Source organism: Thunnus albacares, chromosome 6 (genome assembly GCF_914725855.1).
Source record: "Thunnus albacares chromosome 6, fThuAlb1.1, whole genome shotgun sequence".
NCBI lineage: Eukaryota > Metazoa > Chordata > Actinopteri > Scombriformes > Scombridae > Thunnus > Thunnus albacares.
In genome coordinates, this window is record NC_058111.1 from 12,654,089 (window position 1) to 12,678,217 (window position 24,129).

At 40.5% G+C, this 24,129-nt stretch overlaps 1 protein-coding gene across 5 annotated transcripts; it reads right to left on the reverse strand.

Annotated features, from left to right (window-relative positions):
• Nucleotides 1-3,763: 3,763 nt before the first annotated feature.
• Nucleotides 3,764-19,746, reverse strand: hic1 (hypermethylated in cancer 1). 5 transcript variants are annotated; one of them, XM_044353505.1, is made up of 2 exons: nt 19,466-19,746; nt 3,764-12,924 (listed from the first exon to the last, which is right to left on the reverse strand). In XM_044353505.1, the coding sequence occupies exons 1-2, from the start codon at nt 19,523-19,525 to the stop codon at nt 10,702-10,704; spliced, it is 2,283 nt and encodes a 760-aa protein (XP_044209440.1). In that variant the 5' UTR covers nt 19,526-19,746; the 3' UTR covers nt 3,764-10,701. The 5 variants fall into 5 exon arrangements, with proteins under 5 accessions (XP_044209440.1, XP_044209443.1, XP_044209441.1 ...); XM_044353508.1 differs by having other exon boundaries at nt 3,764-12,908; nt 19,466-19,745; XM_044353506.1 differs by lacking the exon at nt 19,466-19,746 and adding an exon at nt 17,565-17,833 and having other exon boundaries at nt 3,764-12,908.
• Between the last annotated feature and the right edge of the window lie 4,383 nt (nt 19,747-24,129).

Sequence of the window (24,129 nt, forward strand, 5' to 3'; positions counted from 1 at the left end):
ACATGCATTGCACCCTAACATCCCATATTGCTTGAAAATCTCACAAAGCTCAAAACACTTTATTCTACAGTGCTGTTTAAATGGACCATATGAGATCTTTTTGCTCTGAAAAAAATCCAAGAACAGTTTTTATGGCTGTTTTTGTCTTCACACAGGCCACCAACCCTCATCTACCACAGCAGGTGAACTAAGTTGGGTATCAGTAATAACTCTGACACACCATTTAACTATATGCATACTTGGCCGTGCAGCTCAACTGCATTATATCTCAGCATTTTTCAACTTGTCAAAAGCAAAACCAGCCATAACACCAGAGAATCACCAGGGAGTAGGGTTGGGAAACAAATTCACAGAAAATAGGAAAGGGAGAGAGTACCATATGTGGGTGAGAAACATGTTCTCATACAGACTGTTTTTCTTTTGTTTCAGCTGTGCAGCCCCACCTTAAATGAGGACAGGGAGCAAGGGAGCGCACTGGACAGAGGAGGAGAGGGGAGAGGTAGATGGGAATTCATTGAAGAATTGGGCATAATATGCTCTGGGCAGTCCCTGACCCAGCTGTTTTCCATTCAGTGGGAGTCCAAGCAGTGAAATGTAGCAGGGGTGGGATAGACAGGCGGAGAGAGAAGGAGGGGGAGGGAGGGAGACACTAAAACATGGCGTGAGACACAACATGTAAAGGTCATGATGATGGCCATTTAAGTGGATCGCTGTCTCTGTATCACTTTCTCCATTTTCTTTCTGTCTCTCTATTTCTCCCTCTTTCTGTAACAAGCTAAACTGAATTGTGAACTCTTTACTTGCATCTTTCACTCAAGAGTGCACTCCTGTTAAAGGAATGTAGGGTTTTTTTAGATGCATATATTCAGTTCATGGTTTTATGGATACATAAAATATGTTTTTCCATATATATTAAATAATTTACAGTCTGCAGGCTAAAGACCAGATCCATTGGCCTATGGCATCCTCACACCTTTAGCTATCAAAATTGAATTTGCAGTATGTGGCTAAGGATAGAGGGTGTTGTATGCTGTATAGACAGTAAAGTCCTTTAATTTTGGGATATATAAACACAATTATCTTGACATGACTACATTCATCCATGACTCAAGCTGCAAACTTTGGACAGATGAAGCAGGTAGAAAGTAATTCATATAACTAATCATAGTAGTTCCTCAACTTGCAAACAATATGTGAAACAAGCTCGAATCACTGCTGGTTAGTTTTACTGCACATGGGCAAAGTTGTAATTGCGCATATATAATAATGTGTATTTTGTTTCTCTCAGTCATATTGAGTGGGAGCCTGTTGTTTTGGTTTGATTCCTGACATGACTGGCAGAGGATGTGACTACACTGAACGTTAGCTATTGGTTTTAAGTTTTACTTGCGAGAGGAAAACAGATATAAGAGAAGACGGAAATTAAGACATCTCATTCTGTCTATTCTTGGTTCTCATGCTGTTGCTGAATGAGCTCAACTGCACATTAATGTAAAACAGTGACTAGAACACCTTTTAAAAATTGCAATTGCAAAAAGTGGGTACAAACTTGAAACACTCTTGAATTGCCCTTTAATGGCAGATATACTTGTAATTTCAGTCTCTGTTTCACATACACACACACACACACACACACACACACATGAACACACATTTCCTAATCTCTTCCTTTTAGTGCTGACAGCAGGGCAACGGCAGTGTGTGTCTGTGTGTGTGGACTTCAGAGCCCCACACAGTTTAAATGACTCTGCAGTCAACACCTTTGCCCTTCTCATGTCCCATCTACTCTACATCTAAGGCGCCAGGTCACACAAACATCCAGTCCACTGGAAACCCCACTGATTATCCATCTCATCTATTCATGTTTTATCCGATTTCAGGGTGAAAAAGGTCTGGAGCCTTTCCCAGCATACATTGCTCACATCCTGAAAATTTCACTGTTGCATCGCTGAGCTAACACAGACAGACACACAATCACTCACACTTTCAGTCATACCTCCAGGTACTTGACTATTGTGAGAGGAAACCTTCACAGACAAAGGGAGAACATGTAAAGTCCACATAGAGAAGATTTTATGCAGAGAGGGGACTTGGGGCTGAGGGGGATGGGGATGACTAAGACCTGGCACCCTCCCTGTGTCCCCACGCCTTGACATTACCAGGCTGAATGAGGGCACCTACTGCCCGACACCAGACACCTAAGACCTTTGCCATTTAATATGTGATGCTTCCAAGTGGCAGAGAGGCAAGGGGGCAGGGTGGCGCAATAGGCTTGCTGCCAGAAGTTTCCTGGTTTACCAGCATGAGTAGTGGGCACTAAGGTTTCTGAAAACAGCCCCTGAATGAAAGATATTGAAGGAAACTCCCAATTATAAAATTTTGGGTCTTATTTTCTTATTTTGGGCATCATTTCGGAAATGCAAACATATCATTACAATGAAGTCTGATGGGGCAAGAAACACAAGCAGATAATCATACAGGTTTTGAACAAACCTCTAAATTAATTGAGCTTAACCTGATGGTTGTGATGTTGATGAGTACAATGGTATCATAACCAATAAAAATGATCGTAAACGTTCCTCCTTGACCTTGGAAACCCTTACTAGCTTTTTCCGTAGCTTTCAAATGCATCTCACATTCGTCCTCAGAGGATGGAGTTTGCTCAGTTGCCTTGGAGACGCCTCAGTCGTCCTCACCTTTGATACTTAGGTCATGACTCCGTGACAGCTGAGCAAACTCCATCCACTGGGGAAGATCCATAAGATGCAGTTGAACACTCTAGAAAAAGTGTACATTGATTTTTCTTATTTATTTATTTTTTTTGTCAAACAATAAGAACAATGTCCCAAAACTGTGAAAATAAGACTCACATCTTAATAATAATAAAGTGGAAGTTTCCTTTAAGTCAGAGAAAAATGTTCTGGGCTTCAAGTTTAGAAACAGAGCGGACAAAGACGTGTGATGAATGCCAAGCTGTTCCTTTTGTTTTTGCCTACTGTTCAAACAGCTTAAAGCGGATGATGTCTTTCATTACACCTGGTGAATATGATCTCTCAGGAAGCACCTCCAGTTCATGAATGTCGATGATTTACAGCACCTGCAAGAAGAAATGCTAATTTGTTTAACGTCAAGACGTAATTTGTGGCAAGTTGTTTGATTCATATCAAACATCTGGAAGGCACTATGATTTCTTATGTGCTGGTGATAATAAGGTGATTTTCACACAGTGGAAAAGGATGTGAGCGTGTGTGTGAGTGTGTGAGTGTGTGTGCCTGCCTGGCTGGTTTTGCTCCTGCTGACAGAGTAATGGATCTGTTCATTGTTGCATGTGGACTGTGTGTGATGTATGAGATTCATTTGAAATTCTCTGTCTTAAATGAGGCACTCACATGTCTCCATATGGGGGAACATAGACTTGAAGGCGAATGTATTATAGGAAAATGAACAGAAGTTGCTCATTTTTGCGGTTATCATTACTGTGAAATGGTCTTGATTGTGGTCTTTTGTCTCATATTTTTCTTTCAATGTGAAACCCATATTATGCACAATAAATGTGTCAAAAGGTTTGATGTGCAAGATTTTGAAATGGGGTAAATCTTGTAATATAATTAAATTTAGTGGCGTGTTAAAAAATGTTTCATGGACTCTATATAAAAGAAATTTCTATTTATATATTATTATGTCAAATTATTTCTTTTCATGTAGGACATGCAAAAAAAAAAAAACACTTTACGATCAATAACTTGACACATTTCCCTGTAAATCCATTATGCAATTCACTTTATTGCCAAGTTGATTTTGAGTATAGTAACAAACAAAAAACATGACATTTTTCACATTGGCTTTTAAAAAAAATAAAAGCCTTATCAACATGATTTTATCAAGACATTATAATTAAATGAAATTATAAAAACCCACAATTGAAATTTACACAAAAAAAAATTAACTATAAAACATTTTTGACATGCAATAAATACATTCATTTCACTAAAGCAAAGTAAGATCAATATTGACATTGAAATGCAGAAATGCGAAAAAAAAAATACTGTTTGGTTTAATGTATTGCTTTTAATTGCTCTCTGTTTTTTCATGAGAGACCTTGTAAAACTGCAAAAGGAAACACTGGACATTATTGATGTTTCATGGACGACTGCTTCATGCCTGCTGAAATGAGATCCTGTTTTCCACTGAAAAAATCAAATTTCCATTGTAAATTTGTGATGTATGTATTCTGTCATGTTTTTTTCATCCATTCGCAGCTACTGCTGTCTGCGTGGCAGTCTGCTGAACTTTCTTATCCCTGAACCACAACCAGTCGGGTACAACCACCTCGAAACGTCACAGTGATCTTCATTAGATCATAATCCATCATTTCTACATGTAACCTTTTTCCAAAACCAAAATAGACGATATGTGCACATGTGTGTGAGGACCCTGAGGCTCTGTAACATTTTGGCACAGGTTTCAATGTGTGTTGGGTGGAGGCCGTCAGTACAATCACTTTTTCTTTAATAATGGCTTTTTCTACAAGAAGCGACACTCCAAACGGAGCAGGGCAACCTAATTAAATCTGACCTAATCTGGAGAAGGAGTCTGCCATCCAGCTGTGTGTGTGTCTGTATGTGTGTCTGTGTGTGTGTCTATGTGTGTGTGTGTGTGTGTATGTGTGTGTGTGCGATATACAATCAGAACCTCTCCCTGACCAACTTTAACTCTTCCAAATTCCCGCTTGTTTTGTCCTTGCTGCTTTGTTTTTCTTTTAATTTAAACTTCTGGAGCAGAAGTTGTACACTGTAAACGAACCAAATTCCACTTAGTCTGTCTTGTGTTTTCAAGGTAGACAAAGAAACAGTGATCCAAGCTAGCAGATGCAGGAAGACATGGGCAGCCAGAACCCCCTTTACCATTCAACTACAAAGAGCCTACTGTGGGTCATAAATGTTCAGTCTGCATGAAGGATGACATCTCTGAGGGCACATTGACACTAACATCGGCAATGACCTGTAGCAATCAACAATGAGAGACAAAAATATTCATTTCCTCTTAAGATAATTTTCTATAAGAGTGGAATGAAATAGAGTAGGCTCACAGGACAAAGTGGGAAAAAGTCGGAGAGCAGATACACAAAGCAACCAGCTTTCCTTTGTTATTTACTGAAGGTTATGACTGTCAAGCACAAGCTATTTTTTTCTCTCTGTTTCTGTTTTTTTTCCTCTCAACTCTTCTCCCTTTACTTGTTCTCTCCATCTCAGCGCATGACTTGGCTGGTGCAGCCGAGGCCCGGCTCAATTGTGCAATTTCATACATGTTTACTTTACTGGCATCTTTCTGAGCATATTTTCCCTTGAACATTTCCCCTCACATTATTCTACATTTCCTCTACAACGATATGCTGTCTTTAATCTCCCTTTGTAAGCCATTTCTTGGCTGGAGGATCAGAATACAATAACGATGTCAGACTTTTTTATTTGGCCCATCATCTGCTGTATTTTAACACATGCCACAAAGTTCACTTTGGAAATTGATCAGGGCTTAAAGAAAAAGAAAGTAGCTCTTCACGTAAACATTTAGACAACTGTCTTCTTCAGCATGAAAAACAGCTGGAAGTAAGTGGATCATGAGAGAGGAGGGAGGGAGGCAGCGGGCGCTGTGGGTCAGCGGTTTGTGTTGAGTGTAAGAGGAGTGAAGGGACAGAGAGAGGTGAGGAGGGAAGCTGTGCTTTGAGGTAACGAGGGCGGTGAACGAGTGTGGCCAAACTGTGCACTGGAGGGAGGAAGAGGAGGGAAATGGAGGAAGCAAAGTGCCAGAGACGAAAGGCAATTGTGGGACTTCTAGGGGATCGTAAGAGTAATAAAAAATCACAATACAATGATTTTTCCAGAAAAGTGCAGTTCGGGGAAATAAATCTAAAGCAGCTGCTTGTAATAAAGACTCTTGAAAGTGTCAAGTCTCTCTCTTGTACTTCACCCTGCTACACTGGGGGAAAGGAGTTCAGACATGTAGATGGACAGGTGCACTATACACACACACACACACACTCGCACACATGCACACACGCAGATTAATTTATTGCAAAACGCTCGCTGAACTGCAGGCACATTTGTATTAGCTGACTAAACAGTTTTTGGATTCAACGGCTTGATTATGTATATTATTTGGCTCTAGCTTACATTTAAACATGAGACTTCATAAAAATTAATATGTACACTGGACAATAGTGGCATTTCTCCACTGTGCTCTTATGATTAGCCACACAGAGAATAACTCATAAAAAAGGCAAAGAAAAAGTCGGTCAGAAGCTTAGCTTGACAACGCAACCCGTGGAAACTACAAAGATTGTTGCTGAGTTTTGTTTTGAGCATCTGCGATGTCTGCTAAGTGCTTCAGTCCTTTTGGCACACATCGTGAAATACAATAAATGTCAAACCGCGGTATGATTGCAGATCAGGACTATTCAGAGTCACATAGGTGACCTCGGCCTGCTGCCGCTGGTATAAAGCTTAAAGGCATGCTTTGCATTTTTTAACATTAAACCTAAACCCTTTTTTGGTCTACACGGTGCTGCTGGAACTCATCCAGACCGTTTTTACTTCTATACTGTTAGTGTTATAAAAGTTACGGGCCTGGGATGGTTGCCATAACAACATTTAGAGAGGAATGAAATGGCCTGAAAAATAAAACAACAAATAAATATAAAAAGATCAACCCGCAGTTTATAGTTGGTGTTTTTTATTCATTTATGCATCATGGATTCATTCGTTTTCATTATATTAATTAACGTAACCAATAAACTGTTATAAATGCCTAATTTTATTACTTTGAAAACATCTTCATCTTAACCACTCTGGTGGTGAAGAGAGGTCTTCTGGGTTGGTGTGTCAAATAAATAACTTTAACAACGGCATATGGCACAAAGCCCCATGGGTTGAGTGGCTGCACCAGTAAATTGAAACAAGACTTTTCAAATTTTACTAATTGAGTCAACCACTGAGCAAAGGACATACTGCCAGTTTTTATAATTATGATTTACATTACAGTTTCTAGGCCCTTCCTATCTTGGTCCGGTGACCAACCCTGCCCCAATTTTCAAAAAAGTTCAAAATATGGACGCCAAAAACTGTAATCCAAAACATCCTCACCATGTAACAAAATGTCTGAATGGCTTCCTCACCATGCAGCCCTTGAAAGCCCACAATGTCGTATCACCGTGATACTGAGCAGAGGTTTATTCCCAAAGAGCAAAAAGGGGAAGGAAAAGAGAAGATACAGTCTACTTGTTTTCTGAATGGAGAGTTTTAGAAGTATGAACAGGCTTTCATACTGAGACAATGGCTCGCGTCCACCCTGCTGCGCTCTCCCTGCTCCTCTCCCTCCCCATTCTCCGTCTCTCTATCTGCCTCTGAGCAGAAACACACGGCACATCCTGCTCAACACAACACACCAGCCAAAAGTTCACTTCCTGCTCCTCAGCTCTTCTCCTTCACACCAACCATATTCCCAGGACATGCATTAGCAGCCGTTCATACGAATAGCATAGGGACACACAAACAGACAAGCAAACGCTTCCCCTTCTATAGATACTCAGCCCTCCCTCTCTGTCCGTCATACACATTAATGCAATTAAGCACATTTCAAACAGTGCACATCCTACAGAAATGTCCAGGCATTATCTTGCTCTTCCCTCCTGCACAGATTTGGAGTGACAGTGGAAACACTTTGTGTTATTTTAATGGTGTAAGGCAGGGAAATGAAGGGGACAGATTTTCACTAAAACTAGTGAATGAGAGCGGGTGAGTGTGACTGAAATTCCCACGACCGACATCCGCCTGTTCCTACATTTTTAACACGTATTCACACGCTTGTGGACCAAGTTTTCACTGCCCGTAATGTTTCATTTCAGATGTTTTTTCAGTTTTTGTTTAAGAGCTTATCAACAGAGTCCCAAAACTTGAGGCATCGTCCAAAACAAGCTTGCTTCCTGTGTGTTTGTGTGCATGTGCGGCCTCAGTCTGACTCTCGTTCGAAAGTTCGCTAACCTTTGGAAAAAAGGGGTCAAGCAATATGAGGCTAGATTTCATACTCGCCCAGCAAAGCAATTGCTTGTCTGTTTAGGGAAGTACTGATAATGCCTCATGTCTTGTGCACAAACAGAGGCATTTCAAAACATTACACGTGTCACTTAGACTTTATGATAGTTGAAACCAAAGACCAATGCCACCATGCTTGCTAAAGTGTGGTTCAGAAATTCACAAACAGCCAGTTAAGATACTATCAAAATGACTTTGCCTTATGTTATAAGAATGGAATTGGTCAGACCGACACAAGCCTCTTTGAGGACAACACAATAGAAAATGTATACCGCATAGTAGAAATAAAAACAAAACAAAAAATTGTTAATATCACATGTTATCTCTCCACCAAAAAAAAAAAAAAACTGTAACAAGAAATGTATAAACACAGAAATAACCACAGGTTTAACACAGGACAATTGCCCTGTTAAAAACAAAAATTTAAAAGTGTGTGTGTGTGTATGTGTGTGTTTACATTGATATTCAAAGGTTTACTAAAGCTTAGCGTCCCCATGCTGGGTTCAGTCCTGAGGTAAGCACCAGTTTCATGTGCGCTGCTTTCAGTTAAAATCAAAATGAAGTAAAGAAAAGTAAGTGACAGGAAACAACATTGTTTGATATGATCATATGCTACAGAAATGAAGCCCTTAAATTATTGTTACATTTTAAAAAAACAATCCCAAAAGTCAGGCACATTGTCTCTGTTTTTTTTTTTTTAAGCCTTTAAGATTCACTACGTCTATCACAGTGTATTTATGGCTTTAGTCTTCACATTCACCCACTGAGGTTGGCATTGGCACTATAGTGGTCAGACATTTTCTAATCTGAATCAAGGACCAGTAAAAGTGGAAAAAGGAAAAAAAAGAAAAGGCCAGCATGTTCTTTGGAATAAACATTTCAAGACAAAAATGTGCCTTCAACCCACAACCTTTAAGTGCTCTTTTGTTTTCAGGCTGGAGGAACTGCTGGTCAGCCAACACAGAAATATGTCATTCTTTGTTTCCGAGTTTGATACCAACAGGGAAGGGTTACTGGGCTCGGATATGACGTTAATAAGTGGATCAGAGGGGTAAGATGGCAGGCATGAAATGGGACATCATGCCGGCGAGCAGTGCGAATTGTCCAGGAGAAAGTGAGATTTCACAGGGATTACTGGAGCACAGCAGCTGGGGCGTGCTGTTCACCCGCTGGCTTCCAGGGAAGACCCACAAACCCCTTCTTATGTTCATATCACTGACAGATTAGCAGCTCGCTATGTGTGTGTGGAAGGGGGGGGAGCGTATATGTGTGTGTGCGGTGCAGTGGAGCGCTTTTAAGGCAAAGGGTTGAGTACAGCCCTCACTTTGGCCTGTCAACAGTAGCAAGGCTCCCAGACATGACACTACTAGGGAGGGAGGTCAAATGAGAGGTCGGACAGGGGACAGAGCAGCGTCCAATGTGGCATATGACTACTGCCGCTCTACAATTAATCATCAAGTGAAAGGAGTAACTGTTCCTGACAGTAAATGACAGATTTCTGTGTAATCGATTCTGACCTGGTCCCTGCCTCTCTGCTCGGCTGCATTCATATTGTAAATATTACACAATGTCAGAGGCAACACCCATGCTTCGTCTACACCATGAAGCTACATGCATCATGAACAGGGATTAGTGTGTCATCAGTTGGGTATGTGCAATCATGTCCCAGTTATGAGATCACAGGGCTGTGCTTGCTGCTCCTCAATAACAACTGAAAGCTAAAGGATGTTAGTTAAAATGCAATGGAAGTTTTAGCTCAAGAAGGGTTACACACTGAGTGTGAAACTGATTAAGCTACCATTACTGTCAAATAGCATGAGGTTCTGTCTGCACAAATATGCGGGGGAGTGGGTTGCTTAAAAATGTGGAGAAAATAAAGCAGAGAAGACTTTACCGAAATGCTGAGGCAATTGTTCTTATCGTTCAGTCATTTCCTTGAGACTTGGGAAGCAGGAACATGATGGGGAGAAGCTGGAGAGTGAGATACATAAATTGTCCAGTACCCCAAAAACAGAAAATTTTAAAAAAGAAAAAAAAAAAGAAAAATAATCCTCCCATTACTTTAAAGTCCAGAAGAGTTGGCTTATTCATTTGGTAAAAGTTCCGCTCAGGTCTGGACACAAACCCTGAATCTTGTCCTTATGTGCTTTTTTTCTTTTTTTGTACACAGATGATACTTTATAGTACACAGGTTTAGGGTCTGATTGCAACGTTTCCTTGCAACAGTTTCTTTTTGGATTTCATCATAATACAAAAATAAATAAAACAATTTCATTTTGGTTTTCAATTTCTTGCTTTGGCTCAATGGCTGGAATTTTAAAAAAATGTTTGTTTGCTTACACTGTACATAAATACTGTACTTCTTCGAGTGAGTGTCCCTTAGTCACAGAATAGCACAGTGCTCCTTTATGAAGGAGGATTTTAAGATACATTAGATGCATAGAAAGGCACTTAAAGTCTACACATTTTGGTGTGCATTAGCAGACTAATTCCTTTTGGCCTGAGTCTGAGGTGCAGAGGAGATATTGAGTTGAGGTGAATGGCTTTAGAATACTGCAAGTTGTGTGTGCACACAGATCTATTGGTGATTGCCATTTACACAGGTCATGTGGTCTTAGCTGGGTGAGTAGCGGTCGATGGTACGGCCTTCAGAGAGGGCCTGTGGGGGAGGGGGCAGGGGTTGGCCCAGGACATCCATCTTGTCGTGGGTGAGGCCCAGGTGCTCCGAGGCCAGTTTGGACAGTGGGTAGAGGCTCTCCATGGCCTTTGCATCAGCTACCATCAGCTGCTGCTGGGCCTGGATGAGAAGCTCATTGGCCTTCTCTTGCTTCAGCCCCAGATGCTCTGCTGTGTATTTACTCAGAGGATAGATGCCCTCTGCAAAGTCCAGCTTCAGTTTCCCATCTGTGGTCAGGCCCCCTGCAGTCCCTCCACTGCTGTGCATCTTCATGTGGCTGATGAGGTTGCGCTGCTGGGCAAACTTTCCTCCGCACACCTGACATTCATAGGGCTTCTCCCCAGAGTGGATGCGCATGTGCTCGGTGAGGCGGTACTGGCGGGTGAAGCGCATGCCACAGGAGTCGCAGGCAAAAGGCTTAAGGCCCAGGTGGCTCCGCATGTGGCGCGTCATGGTACCACGCTGTGTGAACTTCTTGCCACAGATGCTGCAGGGGTAAGGCCGTGTCAGCCAGTGGGTTTTCTCATGCTGGCGCAAAGTGGCTGGATCTTTGTAGGACTTCTCACAGCTGGAACAGCGGTAGGGTCGGATCATCTCCACATTCAGGTTCTGACTGGACTTTGGCTCCAGGTGGGACAGACTGTTCAAACTATTGCTGCTGTTCATGCTCCCATAACCATTTGTATTACTGCTGATGTTTTTGGTGTTGCTGTTATTGCTGTTTCCCATCTCCCCACCAGAGTTGCCATACAGCTCTTCTTCTGTGTGTGTCTCCACATGTGCATTGAGCTGCTCAGAGCTTGGGAAGCCTTTGTCACAGGGAATGCAGACATACAGATTGTCCCCAAAGCTCTCTGGTTCATACGGCATGTGGAACCTCCCCATTGGTCCGGTAGGGGACGGGCGGCCTTCACTACTGCCTGTCTCCTCTGTGCCTGACCCGCTCTTGTCGTCAGCTCCCTCACTCTCCTCCCCGGTCTTGTGGTGGTTGTGATGCTGGTCTCCATTTTCACCCCCTTCCTCCTCATCCTCATCTTCATCTTCATCTTCAGCTGTGTATGACAGTGGCTCGTGTTTCACCCAGCGGTAGATGTTGCCCATCTCTCTGCCACCCTCCCCACCTTCTGTGGGGGTGTCGGGGCTGGGGGGGCATGGATAGCGGTCTGTGCCCTGGGAGCCTGAGCGATGCAGGTGGGGGAGGTGGGGGCCAAGTGGCTGGTTGAGATGGGGAAAAGGTGGAGGAGTGAGGGAGCCTACGTGGTCTGTTGACTCCTTCTCTGAGGGGAAGGCCCTCCCATTCGTCCCCTGCATGGGACTGGTACGGCCGCTCAACGTCCCGTCTCGCTCCTCATTATTGTGAGTGTTTGCCAGATGGGATTGAGAGGGTGTGTGCTGAGACTGGGAGTTGGGGCTTTTCTTGGAGAGATCAAGGCCATAGTTGGGGGAGCAGTTCCTCTCAGGAAGGGCTGAGTGCAGGCCTAGCTGGGCAGGCAGAGCTGGGTGCACGGACGGGAACACCTGAGAGCCCTGGGTGGAGGTGGGAGCATACAGCTCCCCAGCATGGATGGCTAGTCGATGGGGAACTAGCTCCTCTAGTGGTGCTCCCCGGGGTGTATGGCTATTCATAATTCCTCCTGGAGGGCAGGACTGAATGACAGGAGTAGAAACCCTATACCTGCCACCCATACTATTGGGCCCCATCTTTGCATAGGGCAGAAATGCAGGACCTGGGCGGGGAGGGTACTTGCCATTTCTTTTCAGCTTCTTTTTGCACAAAGCCACTAAGTCAAGCAGCTGTAGGTAACTGGCTGCTGCCAAAACAGCCCCTAGATTGGGTTCACTGGGAGAAGTGGGGTCTCCATCACTAAGGCGGCCTGTGTAGATGTAGTCCAGAATGACCCTGAAGACCCCTGGACTCACCATCTCGTGGTCGAGGTTGATGAGATTGTCATGGACCACCAGTGACTTCAAGTAGAGGCTGCTGGCAGCAAGAATGTTCTTGTGAGCTCTGAAGAGGGCGTTCTGCACCACAATAATAACATCACAGAGGAAGCCCTTGGTGCGCTGGCTGTTGAGCTGCAGGAGGAGATCCCTAGCATGACTTGGAACTTCCATGGCATCCAGCATCGTCTTCAGTCCGCCACCTGCAACAACAGATATCTGTAAAATGTCATGCGGCAGTCAGCATTTCAGAATATAAAAACACAATCAATGTGTAATTTCTGCAATACAAGAATGACTATTAGTGCTTTTGATAAAAGGAATCCAAGAGCAGCTGTGATTCACACATCAGGCATGTTAGAATATACTGGAGAGATTTCAATGCCAAAATGTATGATTGGCAACTCATCAGAAAAAGAAGGTGTTAAAGAAAATTGTAGGAGTAGTATGGAAACTAAAATAGTTGATATCTGCATGACAATAAATATTAAAACAAAAAATAATGATTTGTTGAAAAAATCCACAGTCAAGTGGAAAACTTCATTTTATTTTAATTAATTTTTCACGCAAAATCTTAATATCAGGATTGTTATTTGATGTCGTTATCCTGATTCAAAATTAATTTGTAATACAAGATTTAAATATTTAAGTAGTGATGTTTAATTTATAGATTCTACTCAATGGAACAAGTAAAGAGTGCAGAGCTTATGTGTGGGAAGTGCACACAGAGGCCACTCAGTGAAAGTGAACTTTTGTAAAGGTGAGCGGTTGCAATGGTTTTCTCATTATCAGAAATTCAAGTCTACGCGTTCACTTCCTCTGCAGCAAAGCAAAATGAAAAAAAGAACAAAACTCTGAGAACCACAGATCTATATTTTGTAACTGCTGGCTTCCTGATAAAGTATTCCACAAGCGGTACGCAAAGTTTTAAACAAAGTAAGGGATGAATGTTTCACAAGCATGATGAACAGCAGGTATAAACCTGCGGGGGAAAGGACACATCCAAAAAAAGATAGGTCTTTCGGCTCCCATTCTGCCCAGTCATATAAGGAACACTTAACGCACAGGATGTAAATCAACATGAGATGGTTCAAAACTTTACGTTGAGATGGCTCAAGGGATCCACACGCAAACACACACACACACACACACACACACACACACACACACACACACACACACACATACACACACACATTCATGCACACTCAAATATCAACACTAATTGTTCCATCAAGCCTAAAATAAACTGTATCAGCTGCACGCATGAAACACGATGTATTGTTCAATCTGTGGCATCTGAGGATAGTTTACTTATGAGATTAAACGTCTCAAACTGTCCCTGAGGGCTTAGTCTCACTGATGGGAAACAAGCAACTAAATAAATATCATGTCATCTGTCTGATCATGGTCTTCCTGACACCAGCTCATTCACTTCTTGTTTATTTCATTCAGTGTACGTGCTCAGCACAAGAACAGGAAAGTACGATTTTTTTTGCTATCTATTGCTAAAACTGAAAAGTCACTCCGGAGTACAATTTTAAGCGGTGTAAATCTGATCATGCATGCTCAGCATCAGGCGTATAAAATCAAAAGTTTGCCATCACTGTTGAAGTGGAAAATGAAAAGTCAGAATAAGTATGGTTGGTGGTGATCACATGGCCAAGACTCATCAATATGAAAGAAAAAATATCTTTTTAATAAATTAACTGACATAAAAGTATTCAAGATTTCTATTCTCAAAGGTGCTATCCTCATATCACTCCCAAAGTATGACTTTATGACTATTTATTACTTCTTGCTTGGTCATAAATATTAAAAAAAGAAAGAAAGGAGAGTAAAAGACTATGAATAAAAATGTGGGTATGGCAGGTTTAGGTGAGTTTACGCTCCATCATGTCCCCAGTTGTCATCTAAAGTGTTTCCACTTCTGGTTTCTGTCTGGCTTTGGTTACTAAACGGTCATATTTTACTATAAATTTCAACGCCGGTCAGATCAAACGTGTTTAGAACTCAGGGTGATACGAAGAATAGGCCGAGCACTTTCCATAACGTACTGAACTTTCGCTGAGTCTCTACTGCATTAAGGGGTATTCATCTTACTGTTACTGGTTATTGTGTGGAACATAGTGACACATTGTGTACTCACACGCACACTCTTTTTGTACATTCTCGTCTGTATGCAGTCTACAGCGCCGTAGGATATGACAGAGCTCAACTGCATCATAAGCTTTACAGAAAATTAAGCCAATTGCATGTACTAATTTATGACAATTTTTTTTAAAAATTGTTGAGCATATGAGTCAGTTTGAATCCACATTTAAAATATTTTTGCAAATTTTATAAAAGCTTTTGTGACAAAAGAAAATAAATATATTTAAAAAAGACTACTGTGCACCTGCAAACTACTGCGTAAACAGCAAATAAATTTTCGTAACATCTTGTGGTAACAACAGTCAAGGTTGCTGCTGTGGGTTTCCCACCTTTACAATACGGGTATGTCTTCTCTCGCTGTGATGAGAATCAGTGTTATGAGAGGCCACAACTTGCCTTTTAAAAATATCTGTAACTCTCTGTTTGATTCAGCCTACTGACAAAAAGAAAAATCCCATAGTAAAACATGTTTTATAAAACTCTTGATCTAGCAGGCATGAGTAAACTGCATCCTGTTAGAAACCATTTATGACTGCAGTGATATTTAGCCAGAGAACACACCTTTAAACACACTTGAAGCTTGTTTTGTTGGTTTGTTATGTTAAAATATGCTAAATTAAATCTTTTTCCTCAGTTGCACAGAGCACAGTCGCCTGAGAGACAGTTACTCGAGTCCCTCTGGGATGCATGGCTGTTTTCATCTGATAGCTGATTCTTTTTAATGGCCCGTCAACATGCTGGGGAAACTTAGATGATGATGATGTAGTTTACGATGATGGCATTAAGTTCTTTGCATTAGATTAATATTCATCGTCCCTGTGTTTTGTCTGTTTTGTCACTTTTGTGGTTTGGGGTGAATCGGAAGACTAAACTTCCTACCTCTACATTCAGCCTCAGTCACATAAACACTCCAGACATCTGCTTTAAACGTTGTGTTGACGTTTTATTTTCTTTCATTTCAATTTGCTGCCCATTCTCATAGCCTTGTTTATTTTAGAACCCATTTTACCATGATCATACATACTCCACTTCAATTCATGAGACAACACTGCAATACAAGATGAGTGTAAATTTGCAAGAAGAAATGTTTTACTGTAGTTTTATATGACTTTATGTCGACTAATTTACTCTTTGATATTTTTGTGGCTCACAAGAGGCAAATACAGGCTGGAGAAGCTTTACATGCATGAAATAGCAGTGTGTCTGTTTTACTCTTAAGTTAGAAAAACTGCATCCTGAAGCGCAGATCGAGTATTTGCACTCATGAGAGGTTAATAAGTTGAGTTTCAGTCCTGTCAGCAAATCAGTTTCCTCTTTGATTGCTGTAATTGCGCATCTAAAAAACCATAAAATACTGTCTGAGTTACGAGAGTAACAAAGCTTCTTAATCATGAGTTTACAAAAGCTCATTAACAATCATATTAACATAATATTATGATCAGCCAACTCTTATTCTACTTAAATATTAAAAAGCTATATTGTCATTTTTTTTTTCATTACAATTAATTCATGTCGTGCAGATCGTACAGCAGATTATTAATCAGAATCGATTGTAATATATTTTAATTGCATCTTCTTTCGAATATAATTTTCTATGCACTGGCGTCTGGTTACGTTTTCATGACATGCAATTTGTTTTAAACTAACTTTACTATTAAATGTCATGTTTTTGTGACGAGCGAGATTTTTCTGAGAACTTTCAGTCGCATTTTGCATGCAAATAATACCGTTTCTCTGCTTATGTGTGTGTCGTGGAGAGGTCTCGTACCCTCTGTAATCAGCTTTCTTCTGCTGCTCACGTATATTGCACAGTAAAGCGAAATCACGAGTGAAACCATCTCTCTCCCCCTGAGCTGCAGCGCCTCATCCTTTTACCTCTCGTCATCTCAAGCCAAAGAGCCCTAAATCACCTCCAGAACCAGAGCGTTTTCAACTAAGCAAGGTGTACCAGACAGCTGTTTCTTATACCCGTCTACAGACCTGTCAGCAGTACTGCTAAGAAGCATCTCTGTCGGCTGTCATAAAATTAAAACCCCTAAACCGTCCAAACTAAAAATCCCACAAAAAAATATTCATATTCTCCTGTGGTACTGTGACATTATCACACACACACACAGTGGTAGGCCTATTTTATATGTCCAACACAACAGGGAGTTCACGATTTTTTTGCTGTGTAGCTTCCTACTAAAATTTATTACTGAAGAGGTTGAAGTTCCCTTTCAACAGATGTCGATGTTCCCTTTAACTTTTACAGTAAATCTGGTCTCAGAAAACATGAAAATGTTATAAAAATTTGAACTGAAAAAAATAAATCATGTTCAAAAAATGTGTTTTTGCTGAGTGCAACACTTTTTTGATACGTTTTTACTGATTTTGGAAGCAAAATTCTCCATTACATCAGGCTGATAATGAGCCATTTTAAAAATTAATTGAAATATCTATGTATTATATTTCATCAAGAAAAAATAGAATTAAAGATCGTGTGAAAAAATAAAAATAAGCGGAGTCTATTCTTGTCGATTTTAAAAATAAAACTTACATTTAAAAAGAGGTGAAACGCTGCACCGATATTTCAGCGATTAAAGAAAATCAGCTTTCCTCTTTGACAGCACACACTGCACATTTTCATTTATAAAAATCTAAATGTCATCCTCCCTCTGTTGTGCTCTGTGCAGCAGCAGCAGCAGCAGCATATCAGCTCTTACCTGCATGCCCGATGTCTTCTGCCATCCGATCTAAGTCTCCCTTAATGATCATCTCAGCAGTCTCTGGGAGTCATATCTGACGTTTCAGCTTTGAACTGCCAGCCTCCAAAAAACCATGCCAGTTTTCCGAGCACGTCTGCCAGCTCTTTTTTTATGATTATTAATTGATATGAATTTCTTGTCGCTCCTTAGGTCCGTCCTCCCACCCACTTTTCTCCCTCTCCCTCTTTCTCGCTGTCTCTCTGCCCCTCCTCTCCCCTCTTTCTCATCCCCTCCTATAAAAAAAAAATACGTGCTTAGACCAGCATCAGTTTCCTCCTATTTTTTTTTTTCTAGTAATTTCCTTAGCTATTTTTGAGTCGGAGCAATAACGCGCACCGGGATGATAATGGAGCCTCTATGCGCCTTAAGTGTTTTAGCGCCCCGTGTGATGTCAGTCTATAATAAAACTAAAAGGTAAAATCGAGGGCAGGAACTTCAAGTGACCCCGACTTGAACTTCTCAACACATCGCCTTAAAGAGACAGGCAGCTATTGTATACAAACGTATATATTGTTGCATATTTGTTGTTGCGCAGCCTACTTGCGCTCCGGAGAGGAGTTTGATGATGGAAATAACTACTTCATTACATGAAGGGTTGTTGAAACTTTTCATGTCAAGGACCTTCAATAGGACTCCCTCCAAAACCACCGCCTTCTTTTGATTTTATTTAGTCCCTGAGGCCCAAATTAAATCAAAACCAGTCACAATTTATGTTTGCTTTTTCATGAGATTTAGGAAATAACTTTAACAGTTTGTAACTGCTTTTAATTAAGGGAAATCAATGAAATAGTCGCCTAGTTGAATAAAGGTGCCTCTGACTTTCTGCTAGACCTCCACTGAGAATATTTGTAGAGGCCCCCCCAGCTTCACTTATAGAACAATCCAATTAGCAAAGTGGAAACTAATAGGGTGTTTGAAAAACCACTTTGAACACTTCAAAACCGCGCTCTCTCTCTCTCTCTCTCTATCTCTCTCGCTCGCTCTCTCCCTCTCTATCTCTGTCTCTCTCCTTCCCTCTCTCTCTCTCTCTCTCTCTCTCTCTCCCTCTCTCTCTCTCTCTCCCCCTGTGTGTGTGTGTGTGTGTGTGTGTGTGTGTGTGTGTGTGTCTCTCTCAGGTAAAACACCTGTGCAGTAAAAAGCTCTCTCACTCATCACCTGCACATGATTGAACCAGACAGCATTACTAACTTTATATTGCAAATGGGCAGATTAGAGTTCTCTAAATAATGGCAACACAGGTCCATAAAGGCCATTTCTAATTAAATTGAATAAACATCCGCACCTACTTAAAAACTACTTAACTTTTTTCATGATTGATGACAAAATATCTTTGTGATAAATAATAAAAAACGCAGCTGTAAAATAACCCCAGATTGTTTTGTCTTTAAAAAGAACTTGCTTCCCAACATCTTCTTTTAATATTTTCCCTTTTCCAGACTATTCAATGGAACAATAAAATATTAAAACATTTTGTTTCATGGGACTTTTATAAATTGTAAGTTTATTTCTTACTTCACACCTACATATTTTGTTATGAAATCCCTCTTCTCAAGATTCCCAGTGTTTTGGATGATTTAAATATGCATCTATCAATATTATACATTTAAAAATAGAATTAAAATATAGCTAAATATAGCCGAAGTTACATCAGATAAGCTTTAGGCCGGACATGGCGATCCAGATGTTCAGGCATTGTCTGTGAACGCTACATCAGGACTATTGGCTCAAAAAGGCGAAGACACGAGGCACAGTGGATGAATTTATCACCGTAGTCCTCTAAAAGCTGCTCATTCTGAGTGTGTATGATCCCACGTCTGTGTGGATGCCATCACTGCCTCTCTGCCGTATCTAGCGCTTACCTCGGACTCATGTCTGGTGCTCTGGCCGTATGTCTGCTCTCCTTTTCGGCATTCCCTCATTAAGACCTCCGCTGATTCTCCCCGAGTGTTGTTCTCTCAAAAACTGCTCTTCCGCGTAATTTTGCAGCCCTCTATGTCTGCCGGTTTTCCCCTCTTTCGTCCTCTTCCATACACCAAATTTCTCACACGTTAAGAAGACTATCTGACACTTCAGACTGTGTTGGGGTCCGGTCGGACCAAACCTGCCGGCGGAGACTTTACGCGCACAGCGACACCCAACGGCGCACTGAGCGGCAGCGAGTCCCATTGGTTTAATCAAGGGGGGGACATGCTGTGCAGTGATTTGGGAGCAAATAAAAAGGTAGGAAAGCTATAAAATCTAATGTGTGAGCACTAAAAACACAAAGCAACCCATACAGCTATCATACTGATTAGGTTTTTATGCTGCAAACCTGCCTCATAACGATTTATGTCAGCATGAAAAGGCTGGTGAACTCCCTGCAGATCAAAGGTAAGTAAAATCAGTTCAGGTGAGGTAGACTTTAGTGATAAATCACCTTCATATTTACAATAAAATTTACAGTGGTGAAAAAAGTTTACAGATATTTTACTTCAGTAAAAGTAGCAATACCACACTATAAAAAATACAAAAGTATTGGGAAGAAAGAAAATGTATTTAAAGTATCAAAAAGTACTCATTATAAAGAATGGTCCCTGTGAGCATTATAATGTTATATTATTAAAAGAAAACATTAACATGTAAGCACTGTGATGTTGTAGCTGGTCGACGTGGAGATAATTTTTAGTTTTTGGTAGTTAAATCTATAACAATGAAGCATATTTTATAGGTTGATTATGTGTTTTTGAATGTAAAATTTTAAAGTAACTGTAACTGCCAGATAAGTGTAGTGGAGTAAGTATCAAGCAGCATAAAATGGAAATACTTCAGAAAAGTACCTCAAAATTGTACTCAAGTACAAAAAAGGCTTAGATTGGCTATAAAGCATTTGTAAGACAACCTGTCATGCAAAAGAAAATATGTAATTTTAACACCATGTATGTCAGACTTTTGGTCTTTTCAGAACAGATTTTATCACAACCAGCAATTGAGGTTTGTGTTGCATGATTATCTCAATAAATTTGATGAAAAGGAGGAAACATCTCCAGAAAATAGAAGTGAAGTGACTCCACACTGAAGCATTGTGATTTCAGTGTCTCTGAAAAAGTACATTTTTGTATTTTTTTTATTTTTTTTTTTTTTACACTGTAGTTATCAGTAGTCATTAACTTTCAATAAACTGGAATTCTAACTTAGATTTAATCTGCTGTATTTGGGTGTATTATGTCAGTCAGGCCTTTCTGTTATTATTCAACTTATTCAACAACTTCAAGTTTTTCCATAAGCATCCTGAGGTGTTTGAAAGACCGCAGATTGAAATTGATGAAACTAATTATTTCACCATCATTGAGGTCATTAGCAGACAGAAGATGTGATCCAGTGAAACACTTACCAGACTGTGGCCTGTGCGTGTTTGTTTTGATCACAATAGCAGCTGACAATCTCATAAAGCAGACCCTCTTCCTCTTGAGGCTGATCCGAGTCCAAGGTGCTGGTGTGTCATTGAAGTGATCTGCACCACCACCAGCAGCCTGGTGAAGTGGAGGAAGGTATTGTCTCTCACTTCCATGTTCCCTTGATGAACTGTTGATAACCTCACAGACAGAGGTAGGCAGCACTGTGTAGGAGAATAATTGTGTTCTATCAAGGATGTGACAGCAGGTTTCGATTCATGCTCCAAAATAGTTTTTTTCCACCAAAGGAAAGATAAGCGATGTCATATGCTGCTTGTCAGGTTGGTTATGTCTTTTTACAAAGCTTGATTTATATCTGTGTTAATGTACACATCTATTTAACCAAAAACAGTATTTTGCATTTGCATTTATCTGACTCTTAAAGTCTCTTATTAGCCTCAAATGTGGATGTATTGCACATTTTCTTTTTCAGGATAACCCAGGAATAATTGCATTCAAGAATAATGATGTATTGTCTCTGGGTATGAAAATTTTTGTTACAAAATGCATTTTTTTTTCATAAGATATAAAATATAGTAGCTCATGACAGATCAGCAATTCAACTAATCAATGAAATCTGTGTTTTTTAGGTGTAGCTGGCAGTAACTATGGGCTAATAGCAGCCCCATAACCAATAAATAACACAAGTAAAAGCAAACTTTTACTCAAAGTAACAGTCAGGTTTGACTCAAGTCAAACCATGTCAGTAACCTTTCAAGTCAGGTCAAGTCAATTTTATTTATACACCCTGATATCATAAATCATACATTTGCCTCAAGGAGTTTTACAATCTGTACAGCATATGACACTTACAATCCTTAGACCCTCAATTCGGATATGGAAAAAAAAATGGAAAAAATGGAGGAAACCTCAGGAAGATTCCACACATGCACTAGATGTCGTGTGTGCAGAATAGACTAAAATAGCTGAGGTGCATACATATAGAAACTTCCAAGTGCCGCCAAATCTTTCTGACTTCATAGGAGGCAAAGGTCAAAACCTAGATTGTGATTTGTTTACAACAGCACCATAACCAATAATTAACACAGGCAACATATTCAATTAACACTTTACAGCCTCTTCCCTCATTAAGAATAATGGGACAAAACCAAACTTTTTGATGCACACATGTAGCTTGAACCAATATTTAAACACATAAGGCCCATAGCTATTGATATGTGGACTGAGAGTGAACACTGGCATCCAAGTGAGACTGACAGAGTTAAAGGCAAATAAAATGTTTTTGATATGGTTAACATGTAACCTTATTTGAGAGGAAGGAAGATTTAAAAAGTGAGATACTACAGAAACTAATCTGTGTGTGTGTGTGTGTGTGTGTGTGTGTGTGTGTGTGTGTGTGTGTGTGTGTGTGTGAGTGTGCGTGTCTCTGTGTACAGCAGTTGTCTTCCCAGACAGACTTTTATCTCACTAATCAATCAGCCTCCAGAGGCCTGCGCTGAACATTAAACTTCAGCTTGTCAAAACACAATTTAACATACCGTAATCTGGAGCACAGCAAACCTGAAATGCTGAACTTTTAATGAACTGAAAAAAAAGCCTGCAAAATTGCTAGTTGTAAGCAATGATTCAATTAAAGCTGAGCTAGAACTGAGCCCCAAAAACACAACCCGGGGAGCCCATCCCAAAGAAAAGCTGTGCATGTCGACTGCCCCCAAAGACCAACACTGGAGCTGGAGATAAGGCAGGCTGAGCGGCTAAATCCCTTAACAGTCTGCTGTCACTCTCTAAATCACACACCTTTCCCACCGTTTCTCCAAGTGTTAGCGTTGCAGGTTTTTACATATGACATATATCTTGCAGAAGCTTGGTGGGTTGAATATGGAAATGCAATGAATACGCTTTTTTTACAGACATCTGTGAGCCGACATGTTGCAGGGTCACCATGTCTCTGAGGCCTGTAAAAACCTTGTTTCAATTTGGGTTCTGAGTGACAAATATTCCAATCACCTTGTTATTGCTCCATTTCTGCCTGGCAGCAGAGAGACAATAGACAGGACAGTCTAAAAGTAATCTCAACACCTTAAAACAGACACCATCGCCATCTGAGTGCAATGTCTCGCTTTCCTCAACTTCTTTCTTTCATTCTCATCAATCATCCTTCTCTCCTTTCTCTCTTTCTCTATTTCTTTCCAGTGGACATGGCCACACATATCTCCAGATGTGACCGCCCCACCATACCAGACACACCCCCCTCCAGCTTCAGATTCCCTTCCCCACCAAAAATTGAATGGTAGGCTCAACATTTACACACAGACCTCTCTTAATTCATTGTAATGAGCAGTTGTGCGACAGCTTTAGAGCACAGGCGTGCAAGGCATGTCATTTGAATGAGCAGAGCTGCTCTGTGCATTTGGTCGCTTTTCTAGCTCGCCCATCTGCTGGTGATGGACAATTATCGTGCCACGATTAGAGCCAGAGCAGAAATACTTGATTTGTTTTCTCAAAGAGAAATCTGTATGAATGCAAAATATTTTTTTTTTGTTATGAGAAGACAGACCAGTCTGTAAAAGTTTATTAACCATGTTTTATTCCTCTGACATTCTATGCTATCTTGCCTTCATCATTGTGGTATATGAGGTTGTTTCTGGTTTCACTGTCTACAGTTCATCAATTAGCCATGTGATTTTAGAAGAGACATATACATTACAAATAATACAAAACTTAAAAAACAAGACAAAATAAGTGGATTGACTGAAAAACAACAATTCTGATAACTGATTTTTATCATTTCAGTCAAATTTTCAAGTAAAAAGGCCAAACATTCACTAATTCCAGTTTCTCAGTCACAAGTATTTCCTGCTTTTTTCTGTTTCATTTCACCAAAAATTCAATATAGTTCATTAGTTGCAGCTCCTCCACCTTTTACAAAATATATTTTTTACAACACAGTGCAAAATTTACTCTTAAAACATCAATGGTTAAAATGAGCCGAATCTCCTTATATACCATGCTGATGAAGGCAAGATAGCTGAAAACACTATCTTGTTTAATTGTGTTAAAATATTGAGTGCAAAATAGTATCAGATTTGAAATGAAAAGGTTGACTTTTAATAACAGAAAGAGAAGGGCAC